This window comes from Impatiens glandulifera, chromosome 3 (assembly GCF_907164915.1).
Source record: "Impatiens glandulifera chromosome 3, dImpGla2.1, whole genome shotgun sequence".
Classification (NCBI taxonomy): Eukaryota; Viridiplantae; Streptophyta; class Magnoliopsida; order Ericales; family Balsaminaceae; genus Impatiens; species Impatiens glandulifera.
Genome location: NC_061864.1, coordinates 50,468,779 through 50,489,355, shown reverse-complemented (window position 1 = coordinate 50,489,355; position 20,577 = coordinate 50,468,779). Strand labels below are relative to the sequence as shown.

General features: G+C 33.5%; 1 protein-coding gene across 1 annotated transcript; it reads left to right on the top strand.

The window, feature by feature from the left end:
* Positions 1-9,506: 9,506 nt before the first annotated feature.
* Positions 9,507-19,904, top strand: LOC124930937 (endoribonuclease Dicer homolog 3a-like). The gene is made up of 24 exons (XM_047471312.1): positions 9,507-9,684; positions 9,782-9,895; positions 10,408-10,542; positions 10,634-10,703; positions 10,920-10,984; positions 11,070-11,201; positions 11,310-11,441; positions 11,529-11,658; positions 11,739-11,844; positions 11,932-12,121; positions 12,196-12,356; positions 12,848-13,069; positions 13,144-13,409; positions 13,932-14,203; positions 14,281-14,804; positions 14,892-14,986; positions 15,149-15,375; positions 15,519-15,728; positions 16,351-16,821; positions 16,911-17,180; positions 17,499-17,825; positions 18,719-18,935; positions 19,032-19,140; positions 19,508-19,904. The coding sequence occupies exons 1-24, from the start codon at positions 9,529-9,531 to the stop codon at positions 19,713-19,715; spliced, it is 4,809 nt and encodes a 1,602-aa protein (XP_047327268.1). The 5' UTR covers positions 9,507-9,528; the 3' UTR covers positions 19,716-19,904.
* The last annotated feature ends 673 nt before the right edge of the window (positions 19,905-20,577 follow it).

Sequence of the window (20,577 nt, the reverse complement as noted above, 5' to 3'; positions counted from 1 at the left end):
GTCTGAGTAGCTTGTTAGATTAAAGGATGAGTCCTTTGGATACCACAGACCGACATCAGGAGTGCCTTTCAGATACTTCAGTATCCTCTTTGCGGCTGTGTAGTGGGATTGTTTTGGATTTGCTTGGAATCTCCCACACACACCAACTGCAAACAAGATATCCGGTCTACTCGCTGTCAGGTATAGTAGGGAACCGATCATGCCTCGGTATGCAATCTGATCTACCGATTGACCTTCATCGTCCCTGTCCAGTTTGATTGATGAGCTCATTGGAGTAGCCGCCGAGGAGCAGGTGTCCATACCGAACTTCTTTAGCAGCTCCTTGGTATATTTCGGTTGACTGATGAATGTTCCTTCCTTAAGTTGTTTAACCTGAAGACCTAGGAAGAAACTTAATTCTCCCATCATACTCATTTCGAATTTGTCAGTCATCATTTTTGAGAACTTGTCACAGAGCTTTGGATCGGTGGAACCGAAAATAATATCATCTACATAAATTTGAACAAGTAAGATATGTTCCTTCTTTTCAAACTTAAACAAAGTTTTATCCACCGAACCGATGGTGAAGTCATGTTCTAATAGAAATGCGGTTAGCGTATCATACCAGGCCCTAGGTGCTTGCTTTAGACCGTATAAAGCTTTGTTCAGCCGGTATACATGGTTTGGAAATGCAGCATTTTTGAAACCGGGTGGCTGTTCAACGTACACTTCTTCACGTATATCACCGTTCAGAAACGCACTTTTAACATCCATTTGAAAGACTTTGAAATTTTTGAAAGCAGCAAATGCAAGAAAAATCCTAATGGCTTCAATCCTGGCTACAGGAGCAAATGACTCTTCAAAATCAATGCCTTCTTCCTGTTTGTAGCCTTGAGCCACTAATCTGGCTTTGTTCCTCGTGACCAAACCGTCTTCATTGAGTTTGTTTCTGAATACCCATCTTGTTCCTATGACCGATTTATCTTTCGGTCTGGGAACTAAGTACCAGACTTTACTACTCTCGAACTGGTTTAGCTCTTCTTGCATTCCCAAGATCCAATCCGGATCTGACAGTGCTTCATCTATTCTTTTCGGTTCAATCTGGGATATAAACGCAAAGTTAAAATATCCTTCCAGAAGTTGACCCCTAGTTCGAACAGGTTCTGAAGGGTCACCTATAATTTGCTCAGGAGGATGTTTACTATTTCTTCTGAGATTCAGTTCAGGAGTGTCTACCAGGTTGCCGTTTGTTTGATCAAGGCTAGACTTGTCGGTAGGTTGACCGAGATTGTCAGACCGACCGACTCCCTCGGTTTGGACCGAAGTGTCAGCTTCCTGTTGTGAAACAGCTTGATCCGGCTGGGTATCAATGTTACCCATTAGGTCATGGACAAATCGCCTGAAGACCGGAGTCTCGTCTTCACTATCAGAATGGATATCATTATTTTCCAATCTGTTGTGTAGATCAAAGCATGAAGTAGTGTTGCTCTCAACCGATTCATCGAAAACAACGTGAATTGTCTCCTCCATGGTTGCAGTTCTATTATTATATACTCTATATGCTTTACTTACTGCCGAGTATCCAAGCATGATGCCGGTATCGGTCTTTGCATCAAAAGCGGTGAGTTGAGTTTTACCATTTATGTGAATGTAACATTTACAACCGAAAATTCTGAGGTACTTGAGTTTAGGAACTCTATTAAAGTAAACCTCATACGGTGTTTTGTTGTGAAATTTGTTAATCAAAGACCGGTTTTGTGTATGGCATGCAGTGTTGATAGCCTCAGCCCAAAATTTCTGAGCAATGCCGGAGTCGGCTATCATAGACCGTGCGGCTTCCTTGAGAGTCCGGTTTCTTCTCTCGGCCAGGCCATTTTGTTGAGGAGTCCTAGCACTAGACAACTCGTGTCTAATGCCGGATTCATCAAGATATGCAGTTAATGTGCTGTTAGTAAATTCGGTACCTCGATCACTTCGAATGCTGTTGATACGAGTTGATTTTTCATTTTGCAATCGCTTAAGAAGTGTGATCAGGTTTGATACAGTTTCACGTTTAGATGGTAGAAATATCACCCATGTATATCTAGAATAATCATCAATAACTACCATGGTGTACAGCATACCGCCTAGGCTAATGACCTGAATCGGTCCAAATAAATCCATGTGAAGAAGATCTAGGCATCAGCTGGATTGAATATTTCCTTTACTCTTAAAAGATGACCTAGTTTGTTTACCCATCTGGCATGCTGAACAGACCTTATCCTGGTTAAACACTATATCAGGAATACCTTCAACTAGCTTTTTACCGCGAATATAGTTTAAAGTTTTCATGTTTAGATGGTTTAGTCTCTTATGCCATAGCCAGGTTTGATCGGTCTTAGCTATCATGCATATAGGATGTTCTACTCTTGTTTTCCAGTCTACCTTATAGATGTTTCCTATCCTATTTCCGGTTAGTAATACAATACCTTGAGAATCTTTAACTAAGCATGCATGTTTAAGAAATTCTACCGTGTATCCGGCATCACACATCTGACTAATACTAAGTAGATTAAAACGTAGGTTTTCAACTAACAGTACGTTATCAATAGTTAGATTACCATGGACAATCTTACCCTTGCCCACAGTTTTACCCTTTGAGTTGTCACCGAAGGTAATTGGAGCACCGGTTACTGATCTGATGTCGATTATCAAATTGCTATTTCCGGTCATGTGCCTGGAGCAACCGCTGTCCAAGAACCATTCGGAGTTTCCTAGTCGTTTCTTTGGGTCCTGCAAAATGTACATATTTACAACTGTTTGGTACCCACATTTACTTGGGTCCACATGCGATTAGTCCTTTAAGTACCCAAACCTTGATGAACCGAACAGTTTTCTTTGCTAAGGTTTTGACTGTCCTTTTGGCACTTGGTCTTGTGTATTTCGGTTTTCCTTCAGATAACCTAAATGGAAATGATATTTGATTCGGTAATCTATAGTTTGACCTACGTGGCTCAGGAAAATCTTTCTTATATTTGAGGATTTCTGCTTTCCTTTTCTCTAGGTCAAGCCATGAATCGGTTGGGCCAACATAGTCGTATTTTAACTTCTCTTCCCTATAATATGCGGTTTCCTCTTCTTCGGCTGTCCAGGTGCTCTTAAGAAATTTTATAAAGGGTAGGTTTCCTTTTGTGAGTCTTGATTTCTCTATAGATTTTCGGTCTTTAAAGCTATTCCCTGTGTATCCTAGACCACGCTTACAACGAGGATGCCTATAGTGTTTATTCATATCCTTTACTATATCGCTAGATCTCTTATAGGCAGCCATCGTATATTGGAATCGAAAATTCTCTTTCTCAGTTAGCTCTCTAGTCGGTTCACTGGGTTGTTCGATCTTGGGATCTAACTCGGTTTCTAGGGTGTGGGTATTATCAGGTTGTATGACTTCCGGTTCGGTGATGATAGGTACCTCTGGTTCTATTGGGATCGGTACTATGGGATCGGTCTTGATGTTGAGGTGTTTAGGTAACATGGTCAATAGGTTCTTATATTCTTCTACCATGTCATTTAATGCTTCATATAACTCATCTTTAGTAAATTCATCATAGGGAGAGTCAAATACCTGTTCCTCATTGGCCATGAGGCACGTGAGTTCATCGTCACTGTCACTGCGAGCCCACAGACTTCCTCCATCGTCGGCTATCAGTGCTTTTGGCACCTCACTTCCCTCACCGGTTTGTTGATAATTGTTTCTGTCATTTTGATATTCCGGTTTCTGGGTATCCCTCCTTGGTTTCCTGCATTCCCACTTAAAGTGTCCCATACAGTTACAGTTATAGCATCTTATATTGGATTTGTCACCATAGTAGTTGTTTGTCGGTTGGCTCCTTTTCATGAACCTCCCAAACTTCTGTGCAAGCATGGCCATGGCGTCCTCAGTAAACTGTTCGGCTGTTCTGATGGGTGCGGGTGCAGGAGCCGGTGTTGGTGTCGGTGTAGGTGTAGGAGCAGGTACGACCGGTTCTGTAGATGTGATTAGTGCTCTGGTTGATGTTGAGGCCGAGACTTCCTCTTCGGTTCTAGATTTCATTTCGAACTCGTATGCCTTTAGATCTTCGAATACATCGTATAGCTTCATCTTACGTAGGCTCTTTGATTCCCTCATTACCATTGTCTTTATATCCCAGGCGCTTGGAAGAGATCTCAAGACCTTCATAATGACCTCTTTGTTGTCATACTTCTTACCCAGAGTTGCTAGTTCATCTAACACACCAGTGAACCGGTCACTATATTCCTTCATAGTTTCTCCTGGTTTCATTTTGATGCTTTCGAACTTCTGTGTGGCCATCATTATCTTGTTCTCCTTTGTTCTTTCATTTCCCTCAAAGATCTGGATAATTGTGTTCCATGTCTCCTTCGCAGTTTTGCAATCTCTGATCTTGCAGTATGTGTTTCTGTCTACGCTGTTGGAGATTCGGTTTCTTGCATGGTTATCCAGATTGTTCCTTCTCCTATCTTCAGCCGTCCATTCTTTTCTATCTTTATCAATGACTATCGGTCCTTCGGTTAGAATGGATTCCATTTCATCATCCAAGGTAACTAGATGCAGGTGCATGCGTGCCTTCCAGTTGGCAAAGTCATCACCTTCTAGCATTGGAGGCCTATCCTGATACATGCTTGCTTGAGTATTGAAACTAACTGCTCTGATACCAATTGTTAGGATCTAGGTCGCCGCTGGTGGACCGGGGGTTGGACCGGTTAGCGGTTCTCACTCGTAGGGTGGTGGTTAATCCGGTTAGAGATTAACACCGGGGTTTCAATACTACACAACCTGTCACAAACCCTTGAACTAGGTTCAAGCGCGGAAGAGGTTTGCTTTCAGGTTGAAGCGGTACACGTGTATGATAGGCGGAGTCAGTTTCGGATGATGGAGATTTGAAGAATAGTGGATCGGTTTCGGTTATCTGGATATTCGGTATGGTCAGTATGGAGTTGGTTTGGAGCGGTATGGTTAAGTTAGTCGGTTATGTAATGAAGCCAACAAAAAGTAAATAACACAACAGATTTTATGGATGTTCGGAGATAGAACTCCTACGTCACCCCTTCCTCTCGAAACCGCGAGAAGGATATTCACTAAGGAATACAAGTACAATTCGATCGAGACTTATTTCCTGCTCGATAACACTCTTACAATTCACACCGAAATTGTAGCACACACTTAGAATTTAGCACTTAGGCTTTCTTAGAATACCACACTGTTATCACTTGTAGTAAATGCTCTCAACGCTTCACTTGTCTCACTTAATGTCCCGCTTAGTAACTCTTAGTAACTGCATTTACTCTTCTGCAACTGCCTCCTTTTATAGGTGAAATATGCCAACGGTCATATTTCGAAGCCTTGAATCTGATTGGCTGATCAGAGATGCAGTGATTCAGTGTCTCAGACCTGCCGGTCGTCTCAGACCTGGTATCCTGTTTCAGACCTGCCGGTCTGTAAGGCAAACCTGCTGGGTTTGTCTTTTACTTGATATAGGCACTGTCTGCTTGGACAGTTGTCTGTACTTTGAAGATTTCCTTTCTGGTTTATCCCGAAGTAGAAGGATCCGGTAGTACTGTCTTCTGCAGCCTACAGGCTTTCCTCAGACTTGCATGGATATGGAAGTATTCAGTCTGTTCCTTTGGTATCATTCTCAACAGATACCCAAAGTGTCTTCTTGTACAGGTCGGCCACTTGACTTGGCCGAATGTCTTTTGGTAGTGAAGAGACCGAATTTCTTCCGGTTATACTTGTCTTGTGGATTGATCGGCTGTTTGATGGTTCGGCATTGAGCTTTGGCCGATCCTTCCTTTGTTTGGTCATGCTCCGAATACTTTTGATCGGTATGGTAACTTGACCGGTTCGGTTTCTTCAGTTGGTTTTCTTTTGTTCATCCGGTCCGGTTTCTTGTTCCTGCATGGGAAGTTTGTTTAAGTTAGGTTTATTCGAACCGGTATGAATTTATCTAACATTATATTTTATAATTGTGATATATTCAAATGAATTTGTACCAATTATTTCATAATGTATATATTTATATATTCAATGTGCATAAATTTGTTTGTAATGTATTGAAATATATTTTGATAAATTATTTAAAAATTTATATAAATATATATTAAATATATAATTATAACAACATATTTTTAATTATTTTTGAAAGATATTTAAATTATTTTGTACATATATTTAAATGAATTTGTAAAACAAAATATTCAATTTTTTTTTTAATATATTTAAATGTATTTTTAAAACAAAATATTTTAAAATTTATTTGTAAGATATTTATAAAAATTATTTAAATTATTTTATATTTTATATAATTATATATTAAATATATATAAATGTTCATGTAAAACCACTAACACATTTATGTAAAACATTTATACGTTCATGTAAAAACATTTATGCCTTCATGTAAGTCTGCAAAAGAATAAAAATAAAAATAAAACAAGCGCTACCCGGTAAAGCAAACTTCACCTGGGTATTTACAGCGCTGAATTTGAGTGAAACAAGCACTACCTGATGAAGCTTGCTTCACTCAATATTTGCAGCACTAATAGAAGTGAAGTGATAAATACATAGTTAAGTGATAGAAGTGAAACAAACTTTACAAGTTACAGCGCTGATAAATACTAGTGAAGTTTGTTTCACTTCTATCAGCGCTGCAAATATTGAGTGAAACTAACTTCACCAGGTAATGCTTGTTTCACTTATTTGAGCGCTGTAAATACTCAGGTGAAGCTTACTGCACCCGGTAGCGTTTTTTTTAACTTTTGCAGACTTATTTGAAGGCATAAATAATTTTACATTAACGTATAAATGTTTTACATAAATGTGTTAGTGGTTTTACAGTAACATTTATATATATTTAATATATAATTATATAAAATATAAAATAATTTAAATAATTTTTTTAAAATATCTTACAAATAAATTTTAAAATATTTTGTTTTATAAATTCATTTAAATATATTACAAATTTTTTTAATATGTTATATATATATATATTTAATATATAATTATATAAAATAATTAAAGTAAATTCATTTAAATATCTTACGAATGTAAATACCTAGTGAAGTTTGCTTCACTTCTATCAGCGCTGCAAATTCACTAGGTAGTGCTTGTTTCACTCATTTGAGCGCTGTAAATATTCAGGTGAAACTTGCTTCACCGAATAGCGTTTGTTTTATTTATTTTTATTCTTTTACAGACTTACATGAAAGCATAAATGATTTTACATTAACGTATAAATGTTTTTACATAAATGTGTTAGTGGTTTTACATAAACATATATATATATTTAATATATAATTATATAAAATAATTTAAATAATTTTTTAAAAATATCTTACAAACAAATTTTAAAATATTTTGTTTTACAAATTCATTTAAATATATTACAATTTTTTTTAACATATTCCTGTTTTATATATATATTTAATATATAATCATATAAAATAATTAAAGTAAATTCATTTAAATATCTTACAAATGTAAATACTTAGTGAAGTTTGCTTCACTTCTATCAGCGCTGCAAATATTGAGTGAAGCAAACTTCAGTAATAGTGTTTGTTTACTTATTTGAGCGCTGTAAATACCTAGGTGAAACTTGCTTCACCGGGTAGCGCTTGTTTTATTTTTTTTATTCTTTTGCAGACTTACATGAAGACATAAATGATTTTACATTAACGTATAAATATTTTTACATAATTGTGTTAATGGTTTTACATGAACATTTATATATATTTACATAATTGAATATTTTGTTTTACAAATTCATTTTACATTAACATATTTTGTTTTACAAATTCATTTAAATATATTTACAAAATAATTTAAATATCTTTAAAAAATAATTAAAAATATGTTGTTATATGTATATATTTAATATATAATTATATAAAATTTTAAATAATTTATTAAAATATATTTCAAATACATTACAAACAAATTTATGCATATTGAATATATAAATATATATACATTATGAAATAATTTGTACAAATTCATTTGAATATATCATAATTATAAAATATAATTATAATCATTCATAAAAATTAATTTAAATATCTCAAATCACATAATTTATGATTATTATTTTAAACCGATCTTGAAATAAAATTATATTAATTTATAATTATTATTTTTTATATATATATCAGAAATAAAATTATATGAATTATTATTTAATCATTTAAATACATCATAAATAAATTTATAAACATAATTTATAAATCGGAGTCAAATGAAATTCGCTTTACTCAACGGTGAATATATGTCAATCAATTTTACATGGACAACTTCATATAAAACAATGTAGATCGTTTCTTCAATGAGTCATGTAAAACGGAGTGAAGCGAATGAAGCTTCATTCCTTTCCGTTTATGTTGAACCCATAATGAAATACGGGTTCCGAGTTCTCTCTCTTCCTTTCAAACCAATTTTAATTTATTAATATAATAATGCTGCTGAGTTTTGATTGATCCACAACAAAGGAACACCCATTCAGTAGTAAAAGATCTTATCTGGACTATTTGTGCGCAGGAATTACAAGATAGAGTGACTCCTATGACTACTATTTACGTTTCCATTTTTTATAGTACATATTGTTGCTACGTCTCAAAACGATATATATTTTTTTAATTAATTTGATAATATATATATATTTTTTTTCTTATTTTTTCTAAATATAATTGCACAATACATTTCAAATTATACTATAATAATTAAGAAATTTAATAAATTTTAAATTATTATTTTTTAAAAATATTTTAATAAATTATATATATATTGGAAAATTTAATTTTATGAATTGTTTATATAATTTAAATTTGACCTATTAATTAATTATTTTAATTTTATAAATTTTATTTTATTTTATATTATTTATTAAATTAAATAAGAATTATTATTTTTATTCAAAATAAAATATATAAAAATATTATAAATTATTTAATTTTTTTTAAAGAATGTTCTACACACTGATAAATCCTAAAATATTTAGGACTTTTATTTTATTTTTTTTCCCAAAAAATAGTACAGAACAACACGAAGAGGGCGTGAGGCAAAGTAAAATACTTTTGTAACCCTTGAACTAAAGAAAATATATTGACCGAAAGTGTAGTGTTTCCGCAGTTGTTCCCTGTCTTCCATTATACTCCGTTTTTCCATAGACGCTAAGTCCGTAGAAAATCGTAAGAGCTGCCAGTTTTTACTAAGTTAAGATACAAAATTGGTTTAAGAATCTGAAGACAGTTTATCAATGGAGATTGAAAGTGATACAGAGGATAAAGGGTCGTTTCCTATTCCAATGATCATGCATTCATCTGGGCAGAACAAGAGGAGTTTCGATGATATGAACTCAGTAACTGTTTCCGCCATGAACCCAGATGAAAATCTGTCTTTCAATCCGCGAGGGTACGTTATATGTCTTCTTCTGGTTTATTTATTTATTGATTGATTGATTCTTCTTCATACTTTTTTACCTTTCTTTTTGTAGTTTTCAAATAAAAGTGTTTGAAACTGCAATGCGGCGGAATACAATCACTGTCTTGGGTACAGGTTCTGGTAAAACGTTGATTGCTGTAATGATTATTAAGGAGATGGGTCTTTCTCTTTCAAGTTTTCCAGGCAGGAAAAAGCTTATTATGTTTCTGGCACCTACTGTTCATCTTGTTCATCAGGTATTATTTATATGTTTTTCTCTTATTCTTTGGTTTGTGATGTATGTTTTTGTAGCCTTGTTTCGATCATAAAACATTTCTGTTCTATGCTCTGCAGCAATTTGAAGTTGTAAAAACTCATACTAGTCTGCGGGTTGATGAGTACTATGGTTTGAAGGGTGTAGATGATTGGAACAGTCAACACTGGGAGAAGGAGGTGAATGCAAACGATGTATGTAAGCTGAGACATTTATTGTTTGTTTCTATTTAAAACATGAAAAGATATTATTAGTTGCTTTTAGTATTAGAATTGTTTACATCTGAGATCCTGAATGAGTTGAAACTTCAGATATGGAATTTTGCATTTATCGGTCTAGGGTTAAGAATGTTATGTTTTAGGTGATCATGCATAACCAAGACTCCTGAAAAGCCAATTATTTTCTTAGTAAAACAAGCTTCGATATGAAAAAACTGTATTTTTTTGAAAGGGATCAAATTTGTATTCAAAAGATTTATGAACGCGAGGTGGGATGCTTTTACAGGTGAAGGAAATAATAATCGAAAAAGACAATAACAAAATAGAGGTTTTAAGATTCCTATCAAATCAAAATAGTCCCATCTTGTGCAAAGGAACAAACATTGTTAATCTTACTGTTACTTCCATATGTTTTTGAAATCAATACTCTAAACCATTATGTTCTGTTAAGAGTGATTCATTGTGTCTGAATTCTTCATGTTTTACAGGTATTTGTCATGACTCCACAGATCTTGTTGGATGCCTTAAGGAAATCATTCTTGAGCTTTGACATGATACACTTAATGGTACTTGATGAGTGCCATCTTGCTACGGGTAGCCATCCTTATGCCAAAATTATGAAGGTAACTGCTGATTGTGGTTAGAAAGTTTTATTTTTTATTTTTTATTTCTATCTAAGCATATAGTAATTGGTGATAAACTGTCTTCATAAAGGAGTTTTATCACGAATGTGACAACAAGCCCAAGATATTTGGTATGACCGCATCCCCTGTAATTAGAAAAGGTAAGTTGTATACAATCTTTTTCCTAATTTTATTTATTCTTTGAATTTTCATTTGAATCAAATTTTATTTATTACGCGTCCTTGTTGATTATGGCTACTATTGCCTTTACATTGATAGAGATATTAAATAAGTATCTAGGCTCATCCTTGATTATTTTTCAATAAATATCCTTATGTGTAATATTCATTTGAACAATGTTCCATCACACCTGCCAGGTGTCACTTCGGATGAAGATTGTCAGGAGCAAATATCTGAACTAGAGAGCTTACTTGATTCTCAGGTTGCTTTTTACATATTTAATGCTCTAGACTAGACAGGCAGTAGAGTGACTGATGGCTATATTATATTATTTTTTTATTTTTCAGGTTTTTACCATCGAGACCTCAAAGGAGCTTGATGAGGTCCTCTACCCTGCTAAAGAGTCTTCTATATTTTATGACTCGTCAGTGTCTTTCAACTTGCAGTTGAAAGAAAAAATGAAATGTATATGGGAAAAGGTGTTCAACATATTTCTTTTCATGTTGTTTTAGTATTTCTTAATATTGTTTCAATGTAACTGAAGAATATGGGAATTGGTACTAATCTTTTGGTGGTTTGCATAGCAGTATGATTCCATATTGCTTAGGTTGCAAGAATCAGAACCAAAACAGTATAAGGCTGTACAAAAGTTATTGATTAATGATCATGCAAAAATCTTGCACTGTCTCCAGGATCTTGGTCTTAGATGTGCCTATGAGGTACTATAAATTTTTTCCAAGAGTTAAAAGAAATTAATTTTTATACATCGCATTCATCCATTGTTGTCAATTTTCTTGATTTTGTAGACCATCAAAATGTGCGCAGAGAAAGAATCTAATGCAAGTGAAGGGTGTGAATACGATGGAGGAAGTTCTGTCCAGCGCAAGCTTTTCCTCGAAGAAGTGTTATTTGCAATTGTTGAATCCTTGCCAAATGGTATGTAATTTTAGCCTCTCAAATTCTTTTGGTTATTTCTCCTCTTTAATTTCAAATCATTAATTATATTACTTCCTCAGGCCATGAGAGTCTTTTGGAAACTGGATCTGATTTTTCTAAAGCTGTTGCCATAGGCTATATATCTCCAAAGCTATATGAACTCATAAAGATTTTTCAATCATTTGGGTAATGTGAATTTTCAGAGTTTTCATCATCTATGTCCTTGTACTGTATTAATCACGTCAACTTGTTTATTTATTTTTGTTATTTCAGAGGAGTTATGGAAGAGTTGTGTCTCATTTTTGTAGAAAGGATTATAACAGCAAAAGTTATTGAAAGAGTTATGAAGACAATCACATGTTTATCTCACCTTACAGTTTCTTATATAACTGGAAGCTCATCCACTGATGGATTGACACCAAAATTGCAGAAAGATATGTTGGAATCATTTAGATCTGGAAAGGTATTTCCTAGCTTTATTGAGCAAGAAAGTTTTTCTATTGCAAGTTATTAATGGTTAAAGAAATCCTATTTTAGGTCAATCTATTGTTTACTACTGATGTGCTTGAAGAAGGAATTGATGTGCCAAATTGCTCATCTGTTATACGTTTCGATTTGCCAAAAACTGTTCGTAGCCATATCCAGTCACGAGGACGGGCTCGTCAATGTGACTCTCAGTTCATTGTGATGCTTGAAAGGTACACAAATTTTCTCCTCATTTGACTACTTCTTTACATTGAATTATGTGAAAAAACTAGACCTTTTGCCAACTAACTGATTTCCATTTAGATAGCATTACCTGTTCAGTTATTAGTTTAAGGTAAATAATGTGCATATACTCCAAATGGAGACATCCAATTCAAGATGACGGAAGTATTTGTTATATTGTTTTTGCTAGCTTTACCACAAAATAATTACTTTATTATACTCCACAATAATATCCCATAAATGCGTAATGACGAAGTCGGAAAGAGAGCAAAAACGGTTTATTTTCCGGGGTCAACTATGATGCCAGAAAGTGATTCATGTTTTTACGCTTTTCTCGAGTGAGAACCACCGTCAGTTTGATGTATTTTCTTCAAATTCAAGTGATGTATGGTTTCTTTTCAATCATAGCAGATGCAACTTTTGCGTCGATTGTGGTTATTAATGAAATTTTCATTTTAAAGAAAAATATCCATAATTGCAGGGGAAACAAGACACACACTGATGAAATGTTTGACATAATTAAGAGCGAGTGTTCAATGATAAATACAGCTATAACAAGAGACCTCGCCGTCGCCTGCAATTCTAGGGTTTCTACTATGGAGAAAACCGAAGTATATCATGTTGATGCAACCGGAGCATCTGTTACTTCAGATTCTAGTGTACAACTCGTTCATCGATACTGTCAAAACCTTCCTGTGTATAGGTATGCATATTTCTTTTCTCAGTCTTCCTCCTATTTCCATTATGAGTCTCCATGTAATTAATCTCTTTTCATAGGGGCTTCATGCCAAAGGCAACTTTTCAGATATCGCAGTGTGAGAATCTATATCAATGCACATTAACACTACCTCCTAATGCTGCTTTCCAAACTCTAACCGGACCGACTTCTAAAAGTAGTCGTCTGTCAAAGCAGCTTGTATGTTTTGATGCCTGTAAGAAGTTGCATCAGTTGGGAGCTTTAACTGATCGTCTTCTTCCTCTTGGCAAAGATTCTCTCGGAAAAAAATCTTCTCCGAACATTAAAAATGGGAGCACAGGCGCAGGTAACCATATAGAAGAGAATGACTGTGTTTGAATTCAGTTCCATCATTTGCTTACCCCCTTTGTATATGCGGTTTTGTTTGAATGAGTGAAATTAGAATTTGAATTCTATAAGAATTGACAATACAATTCAATTTCTATGTTTGGAGAAATGATTGAATTGTAATTCTAAAGAGAGTTATTTGGTTTTTTCCTTCTATTTTGTCTTCTATTTTAACTGTCATAAGCATTTAACTGTATGTAGGCTCATTTTCAGCTAATTAACAAATAGTTTGATGAATGACCTTGGCTTGAATCGTGCGAGAGCATATTGGAATAGGACGGCTGAGGCTATTAGAGTGGAATTGCACCTAAACAAATTATACACATTTTAATTCCATCATAATTATAAATTTAAAATCCTCTTTTTAAGTCCAATTCTAATTCCAAAACTTTAACCAGACGCAGCCTTATAGTACTTTCTTTATTATGTTACACTATTAGGGTGGTTTATTCCCTCTTATGTTTATTGCTTTTATGTATAGGAACAACAAAGAGGAAGGAACTGCATGGGACTACACAAGTTAAGGCCTTATCTGGAACATGGGGAGAGAAAGTTGATGGAACCACCTTTTATGCCTATGAAATACAGTTCAATTGTAATTTGACCTGGGAGAAGTATGGCAGTTTCATTCTTTTGCTTGAATCACAGCTAGCTGATGATGTGGGGAATGTTGAAGTTGAACTTTTCTTGGTTAGCAAATTTATAAAATCGACTGTTTCTTCATCAGGGCAAATACATCTAACTCCAGACCAGGTTCAAGCACAACCTGTCTTTAAATGCCTGTTCTGTCACATTCTTTAATTCCCTCCTATTTTGTTTGTTATTACTAGGTAGATAAAGCAATGCGGTTTCAAGAATTGTTTTTCAATGGTCTATATGGAAAATTATTTATTCCTTGCTCCAGATCAGAAGGTAGAAAAAGAGAGTTTTTACTCCAAAAACAAGACAACAAACGGTTGTGGGATTTATCAAACATGTATCTTCTCCTTCCACTGGAGTCAACAAAAACTTCCTATGATGGCTCACCTGTAATTAATTGGACTGGAATCCAATCTTGCTCCTCTGTGATTGAATTCCTGAAGAAAAATGATGCTTTAGGTGGTGATGAGCAATATGTCAGTGAAAACGGAATTTTATCTAATCCTAGTTCAGAATCAGCTGATATAATCAAGTTTGCGAATAATTCGTTCGACAAGAATAGTCTGAAAGGAATGGTGGTAATGGCAATTCATACTGGAAAAATTTATTATATCTTAACCGTGGTTGATGACTCTTCTGCTGCGAGTCCTTTCGAAGAGAGTCCTGATGGACGCCCTTCTTGTTTTTCATCTTTTTCCGACTACTTTAAAAGAAAGTAAGGGACAATCTTGATCCTATAAGAATTTTCATTTTCCTCATTGTGATCAACTTACTAATTTATCGTAATTTTGATATTGTCTAGGTATATGATTAAACTAGCCTACCCAGATCAACCTCTATTGCTTCTAAAGCAAAGTCATAATGCATTCAACCTCTTAGTCGACTTCAAGAAAGGAGGTTTATTTTAAGCAAAGTCCTTGAAACTCATTTATTTTGTCTACATTTTGTTATTGTCCTTTCCCGTCCCACCTTGCCCCTTTAAAAAAAAATTATATTGCATTTGGGTGTGTTGATCAAACTATATGTCTTTATGTAATGGGATTTTTTTTTGATTGATAGGTATGTGTAACAAACCAGGAGAGAGTAATGATGTTGTACAGAAGACACTAAGCAATGTCCATATTCCACCTGAACTCCTAGTCAGCATAGATGTCCCTCGAGAGGTTCTCAGATCATTTTACTTGTTACCTTCACTAATGCATCGGCTGGAATCTCTCATGTTGGCCAACCAGCTTAGAGAAGAATTCGCATCTCCGTCCATGGATTTCTGTATATCAAGCTCGTTGGTATGTGTATTGTTATTACTCCCTCTGTCCTAAATTAAATGACTATAATGCAACTAAACTACTTAATGCTTATAGTAGGCCAAAACCATTGTCTTTGAAAAGTGATATATATGTTCCTCTAATTCTTTGGCTTTATTGATTAGATATTGGAAGCCATTACAACCCTTAGATGTAACGAGTCATTTTCCATGGAGCGTCTTGAGTTGCTAGGAGATTCGGTATTAAAGTATGCTGTAAGCTGTCACCTGTTCCTTAAATATCTCAACAAGCATGAAGGACAGCTATCTGGCGAGCGAATAAAACTTATTAGTAATTCGTTTCTTCATCAAAGAGGAACCGATAACAACTTACAGGTTCCACATTATTCTCAACATAATCCCATAATTTTTTGTGCTCTCATTTACCTTAAGTTAGTGTTCGGTTAGAGGTGAATTGGCATTGGAATTGGAGGGCCAATTCCAATTATGTGCTCATTTAGAAACTCCTTCCACATCTGGATCTGAATAATAAATTTATGAATATGTGGTTAACAAAGTAGAAACATGATCTCATGTGGATCCACATCCAGATTAGATACCTGACCAAAAAATGTTTCCAAAAGAAATTTAATGACGGTTTCTCATCTAAGATCCAGAAACAAAAAAAGTGTTTCCAAATGAGGTTGGGCAGTAAGGGTCGGAGAAGGGCAATCACTCATGTTAGTTTAAGGACTTAAAACAAGAAATTGGATTTAAAATTTGAATTCTTTTGGGACTAAAACATGTATATACATTTTCTAGTTTGAATTCCACTTAAATTAAGTAAGGAAAAGAAGAAGAAAATCTTACAAATTTCTCAAGAATTACTATTGTACGTTTTTTTCAAACATATGAATTGAATTTTAATCGAACTCCAATTTTGATTTCAATTCCCCTCAATCCAAACACAACCTAACAGGTTTTAGGCAACTTATATTTATTTATCTTTTTTTATCAGGGATATATCCGTGATAGTCCTTATGATCCTAGGAGGTGGAATGCACCGGGGCAAATGTCCATACGTCCTTACCCCTGTTTATGTGAAGTTGATACACCGAATGTGCCTTTGGATGAAAATTTTCAAACTAATAATATTAACATTAAGTTGGGGATGATTTGTGACAAAGGCCATAGATGGATGGGATCAAAAACAATATCGGATTGTTTCGAGGCACTTATAGGTGCATACTATCTTGGTGGAGGATTGAGAGCTGCAATTCATATTATGAAACGTTTTGGGATTGACTTAGATCTGGATTTTTCGATGGTGAATGAAACAATTAAAATCGCGTCTCTTCGGTCTTATGTTCCGAAAAATAACAATATCGAAGATTTGGAGTCGAAGATTGGATATGTCTTCTCCAACAAAGGACTATTACAAGAGGCTATTACACACTCCACTGAAAAAGAGTCAAATTTCTGTTATGAGGTAGCTAATTTATTATTATTATTATTTTTATTATAATTATTTCTAGATTTATTTGCAATTTAACGTTTTTTCTTGCGAATATCCAACAGAGGCTTGAATTTCTTGGGGATTCGGTTCTTGACATACTCATTACAATGCATCTCTTCCAAAAGCACACTGATACTGATCCAGGGGAGTTAACAGACTTGCGGGCAGCATCTGTCAGTAACGAAAATTTTGGATATGCTGCAGTGAAGCATAACCTTCATGTCCATCTTCAACATGGATCGGAAATGCTTCGTAGTCATATATCAGAATTCGCGAATTCCATTACTTTTTCTGATAGCACACCCAACAATAAATGTCTAAATGTTCCAAAGGTATTGAGCCTATATTTGGAAACTTGTATTTTGTCGAATTCTTTTTGGGATCATGATCCAGATTATAATATGATGTTATGGTATACAAATTATTTTATAAATGTAACTTTTTTTTGACTCATTTTGTATATAAATTATTTTATAAAATGTAACTTTTTTGACTCATTTGTTATAGATATTATTTTTCTCAATCACGATCAAATTATTTTTAGATTATTGTAATTTTTGGCAAACATAAGAATCTTAAGATTTTTCAGATCACGATAAACATTGCATTTTCAATGTTCATTTCTTTGACTTGTTTATATGCAATGACAGGTCCTTGGAGATTTGGTAGAGAGCATAGCTGGGGCAATTCTAATTGATTCTAAGCTGAATTTGGATGAAGTATGGAGAATATTTGAACCTTTATTATCTCCCATTGTTACTCCCGACAAACTCGAACTGGCTCCATTTCGAGAGTTGATGGAACTATGTGATTCACTCGGGTATTTTATCAAAGAGAATTCTATTACTAGGGGAGAAGTTGTGAATGCTGAAATAAGGTTGCAGCTCAAAGATATCCTTTTGGTTGGAGAAGGTTCTGGACATACTCGTAAACTTGCAAAAGGAAATGCAGCTCTTATATTGCTGAAAGAATTAAAGGTATGTTTCTTTCTCTATTTTTAAAATTTTAAATAATTATTTTTTTTTTGAATTAAATGGTCATTTTATAAAAGAGCTGATAAAATGACTAGAAAGAATAAGGGGAGTTTTGATTGCCTTTGTCCATTGATGTGAGAAGATTAAAGAACAAGATATTCAAAATTCTGATTGGCCTGCTCTTGTCCTAGAAAAATATTTTATTTTGTTCATTTCTGATGATTGCGACATGTATAATATAGAATATAGAAGAGGAGATGAAACTTAGAGAATATGTGAGACCTAATAGATATAGAAGAGAATATGTGTATACTTTGTTACTAGGGATTATCACAACCCTTGGTTTACTCATGACAAACTATTCAAAAGCCTGATGATTGGGGTGCACTTGTTCTAAAAAGATCTTTTATTTTATCTCATTCCAGATGATCCACTTTTCTTTACAGTTTTTATGGGCATAAATTTGATATATTTTCCTCATTATGAACAAAACATGGGTATATATATATATTCAATAATAAACACAAATTGTTCAATAAATGTGACAAGTAATCATCCTGATTTTTGAGAATAACTTTTATTTTAACTTGATAAACCAATTTTTTGGAAGAAAAATATTGTTTGATGAAAAACTAGATTATTTAGGTTAAATGACTAAGTATATTCTTGGTATTTAATATTTGTTTTGAAAAATAAAGTAATGATAATTTGAATGTACAGTAAGAAACTAATCTTGTTTTTTTCTCTTTGGTGTTGCATTGATTCTTGTATTTGTTTAAATCCCTTTCTATATAATTTTTGTTCAACTCACTCCTTAAAAGAATGATAAGTTTGATTGATAAATTTATTGATGATTCATCAAGTCTTAATCTGATCGCAAGACATTATTGAACCAGGAGAGAGGAATCTCACATTCAAAAAGCAGCAACACGGAAAAGGAATCCAACGGTTGTGGTACTTTCACTTTGCTAAACATGAAAAATGATGTATTCAACAAAACTAGTAGAGAAGGTGACACATTAGTGTCTTCAATATCACCACATAAAAAGCAGAAGACAGAGAAAAAACATATTTTAGAAAAATGTATTAATAATTCAGAGTCAAATATACCTGGTATGTGTCTTTCTATTCTTCTTCCTCTTCCTTTATGAGAAATCAAGAGAACTAGTACAAGCCTTGAAATGATCTGTCTTTAACATGATAAACCAGTTGCGTTGATTAATAAGAAGAAAGGAGGACCCCGAGTATCGCTGTATGAACTTTGCAGGAAACAACAATGGCCTATGCCAACTTTCGAGACAACCGAGCACAAGTCAAGGTTAATAGTCTTCTCATTTATATTAGTTTCCTTTTATGTCTAACTACTAGGCAATTTCTCCCATGGTTGAACAATAGTTAACCTTTTAAACATGTCTGAATTGGGTTTAACACATAATTTAAACCAAAAGCACCATAACAATAATATTAAAAGTATCTTACCCTTATATTTACGTAATTTGAATTATTCTCAAAAATTAAAGTTGTCTGAACTATACATTATCTTAATTTGAGTTGAATCTAAAAGTTCTAAGTAATTTTAAATAACATATCAAAATCAACATAATTCAAATGATAAGATGTGTTTGATATAATGTAATTAACATATTGAACAATTGAGGCCTAATGTTTGTTATGATGATTGGCAGGACTCCAATAGAATTTGGTGAAGGTGCTGAAAAAAAGACAGGTTTCAACAGTTACATGTCGAAGATTACACTAATCATACCTGAATTTGGTGCCATCGAAATGTCTGGACATGAACAAGCCGACAAGAAGAGCTCTTTCGACTCTGCAGCTCTAGCCATGCTTTATAAGCTTGAAGAACAAGAGAAGATCAAACTCTCAACTGAATAACTTAAGTTCTGTTGTTATTTAAGTATATGCAATGAACCTGTCCATAATGTAATGTAGCTTTTGGATATTAAATAAGTTAAACCAATTCGAACAGAATTGGGCAAACAAAATTTTTGGGATAAAAGAAATTATGAAAGGAATTTTGGAAGGTATGTGATATAATTTTGGGTACTTGTTTTTTGATTTTTATTTTGAGCATTTATAGAAGTATATTGATTATTGAAATATGTTGGATAGACTTTATGAAAATTATATCATTAGAATTATATGTATTATTAACCTTCTATTTAGATTCTATATAATTTGTTGATACATGTTAATTATATGGTTCTTTTAATATATGAGGAAACAAATATTTTTTTTGAAAAAATTTAAGTTTGTACTAATTTAGAAGTTGTTGAAAGAAAAACAAATAATAGAAATATTGAATAAGTGTTAAATTATTAAAATATTCTTTTATATTGAAAATTTTATGAAAAAAATAAAAAAAATATTTTAATTAATAAATTAAGTTATTTTGATATTAAAAAAAATATTAATATGATATTATTTAAATAATCACATAGTTTTAACCTGCCCAAATGAAAACACTTTATATTTAAATTAGGATAGAAAATTATGTCATTTTCAGATCAGATACTTGTTAAACAAAAAATATTTTTATAATTTTTCATCCAAAACTCAGACTATGAGATTATGAAATCAAAAGAGCAATCAAAACCAAAACTTCTTTAGCTATATTTATTTATAATTTATATTTGTAACTGTGTATATAATTTTTGGACTTATAATTCATTATTTGGTAAATACAATTTTGGGTTTAGGTAAAACTAATTTCATTCTATATTGAAGAGGTTATAAC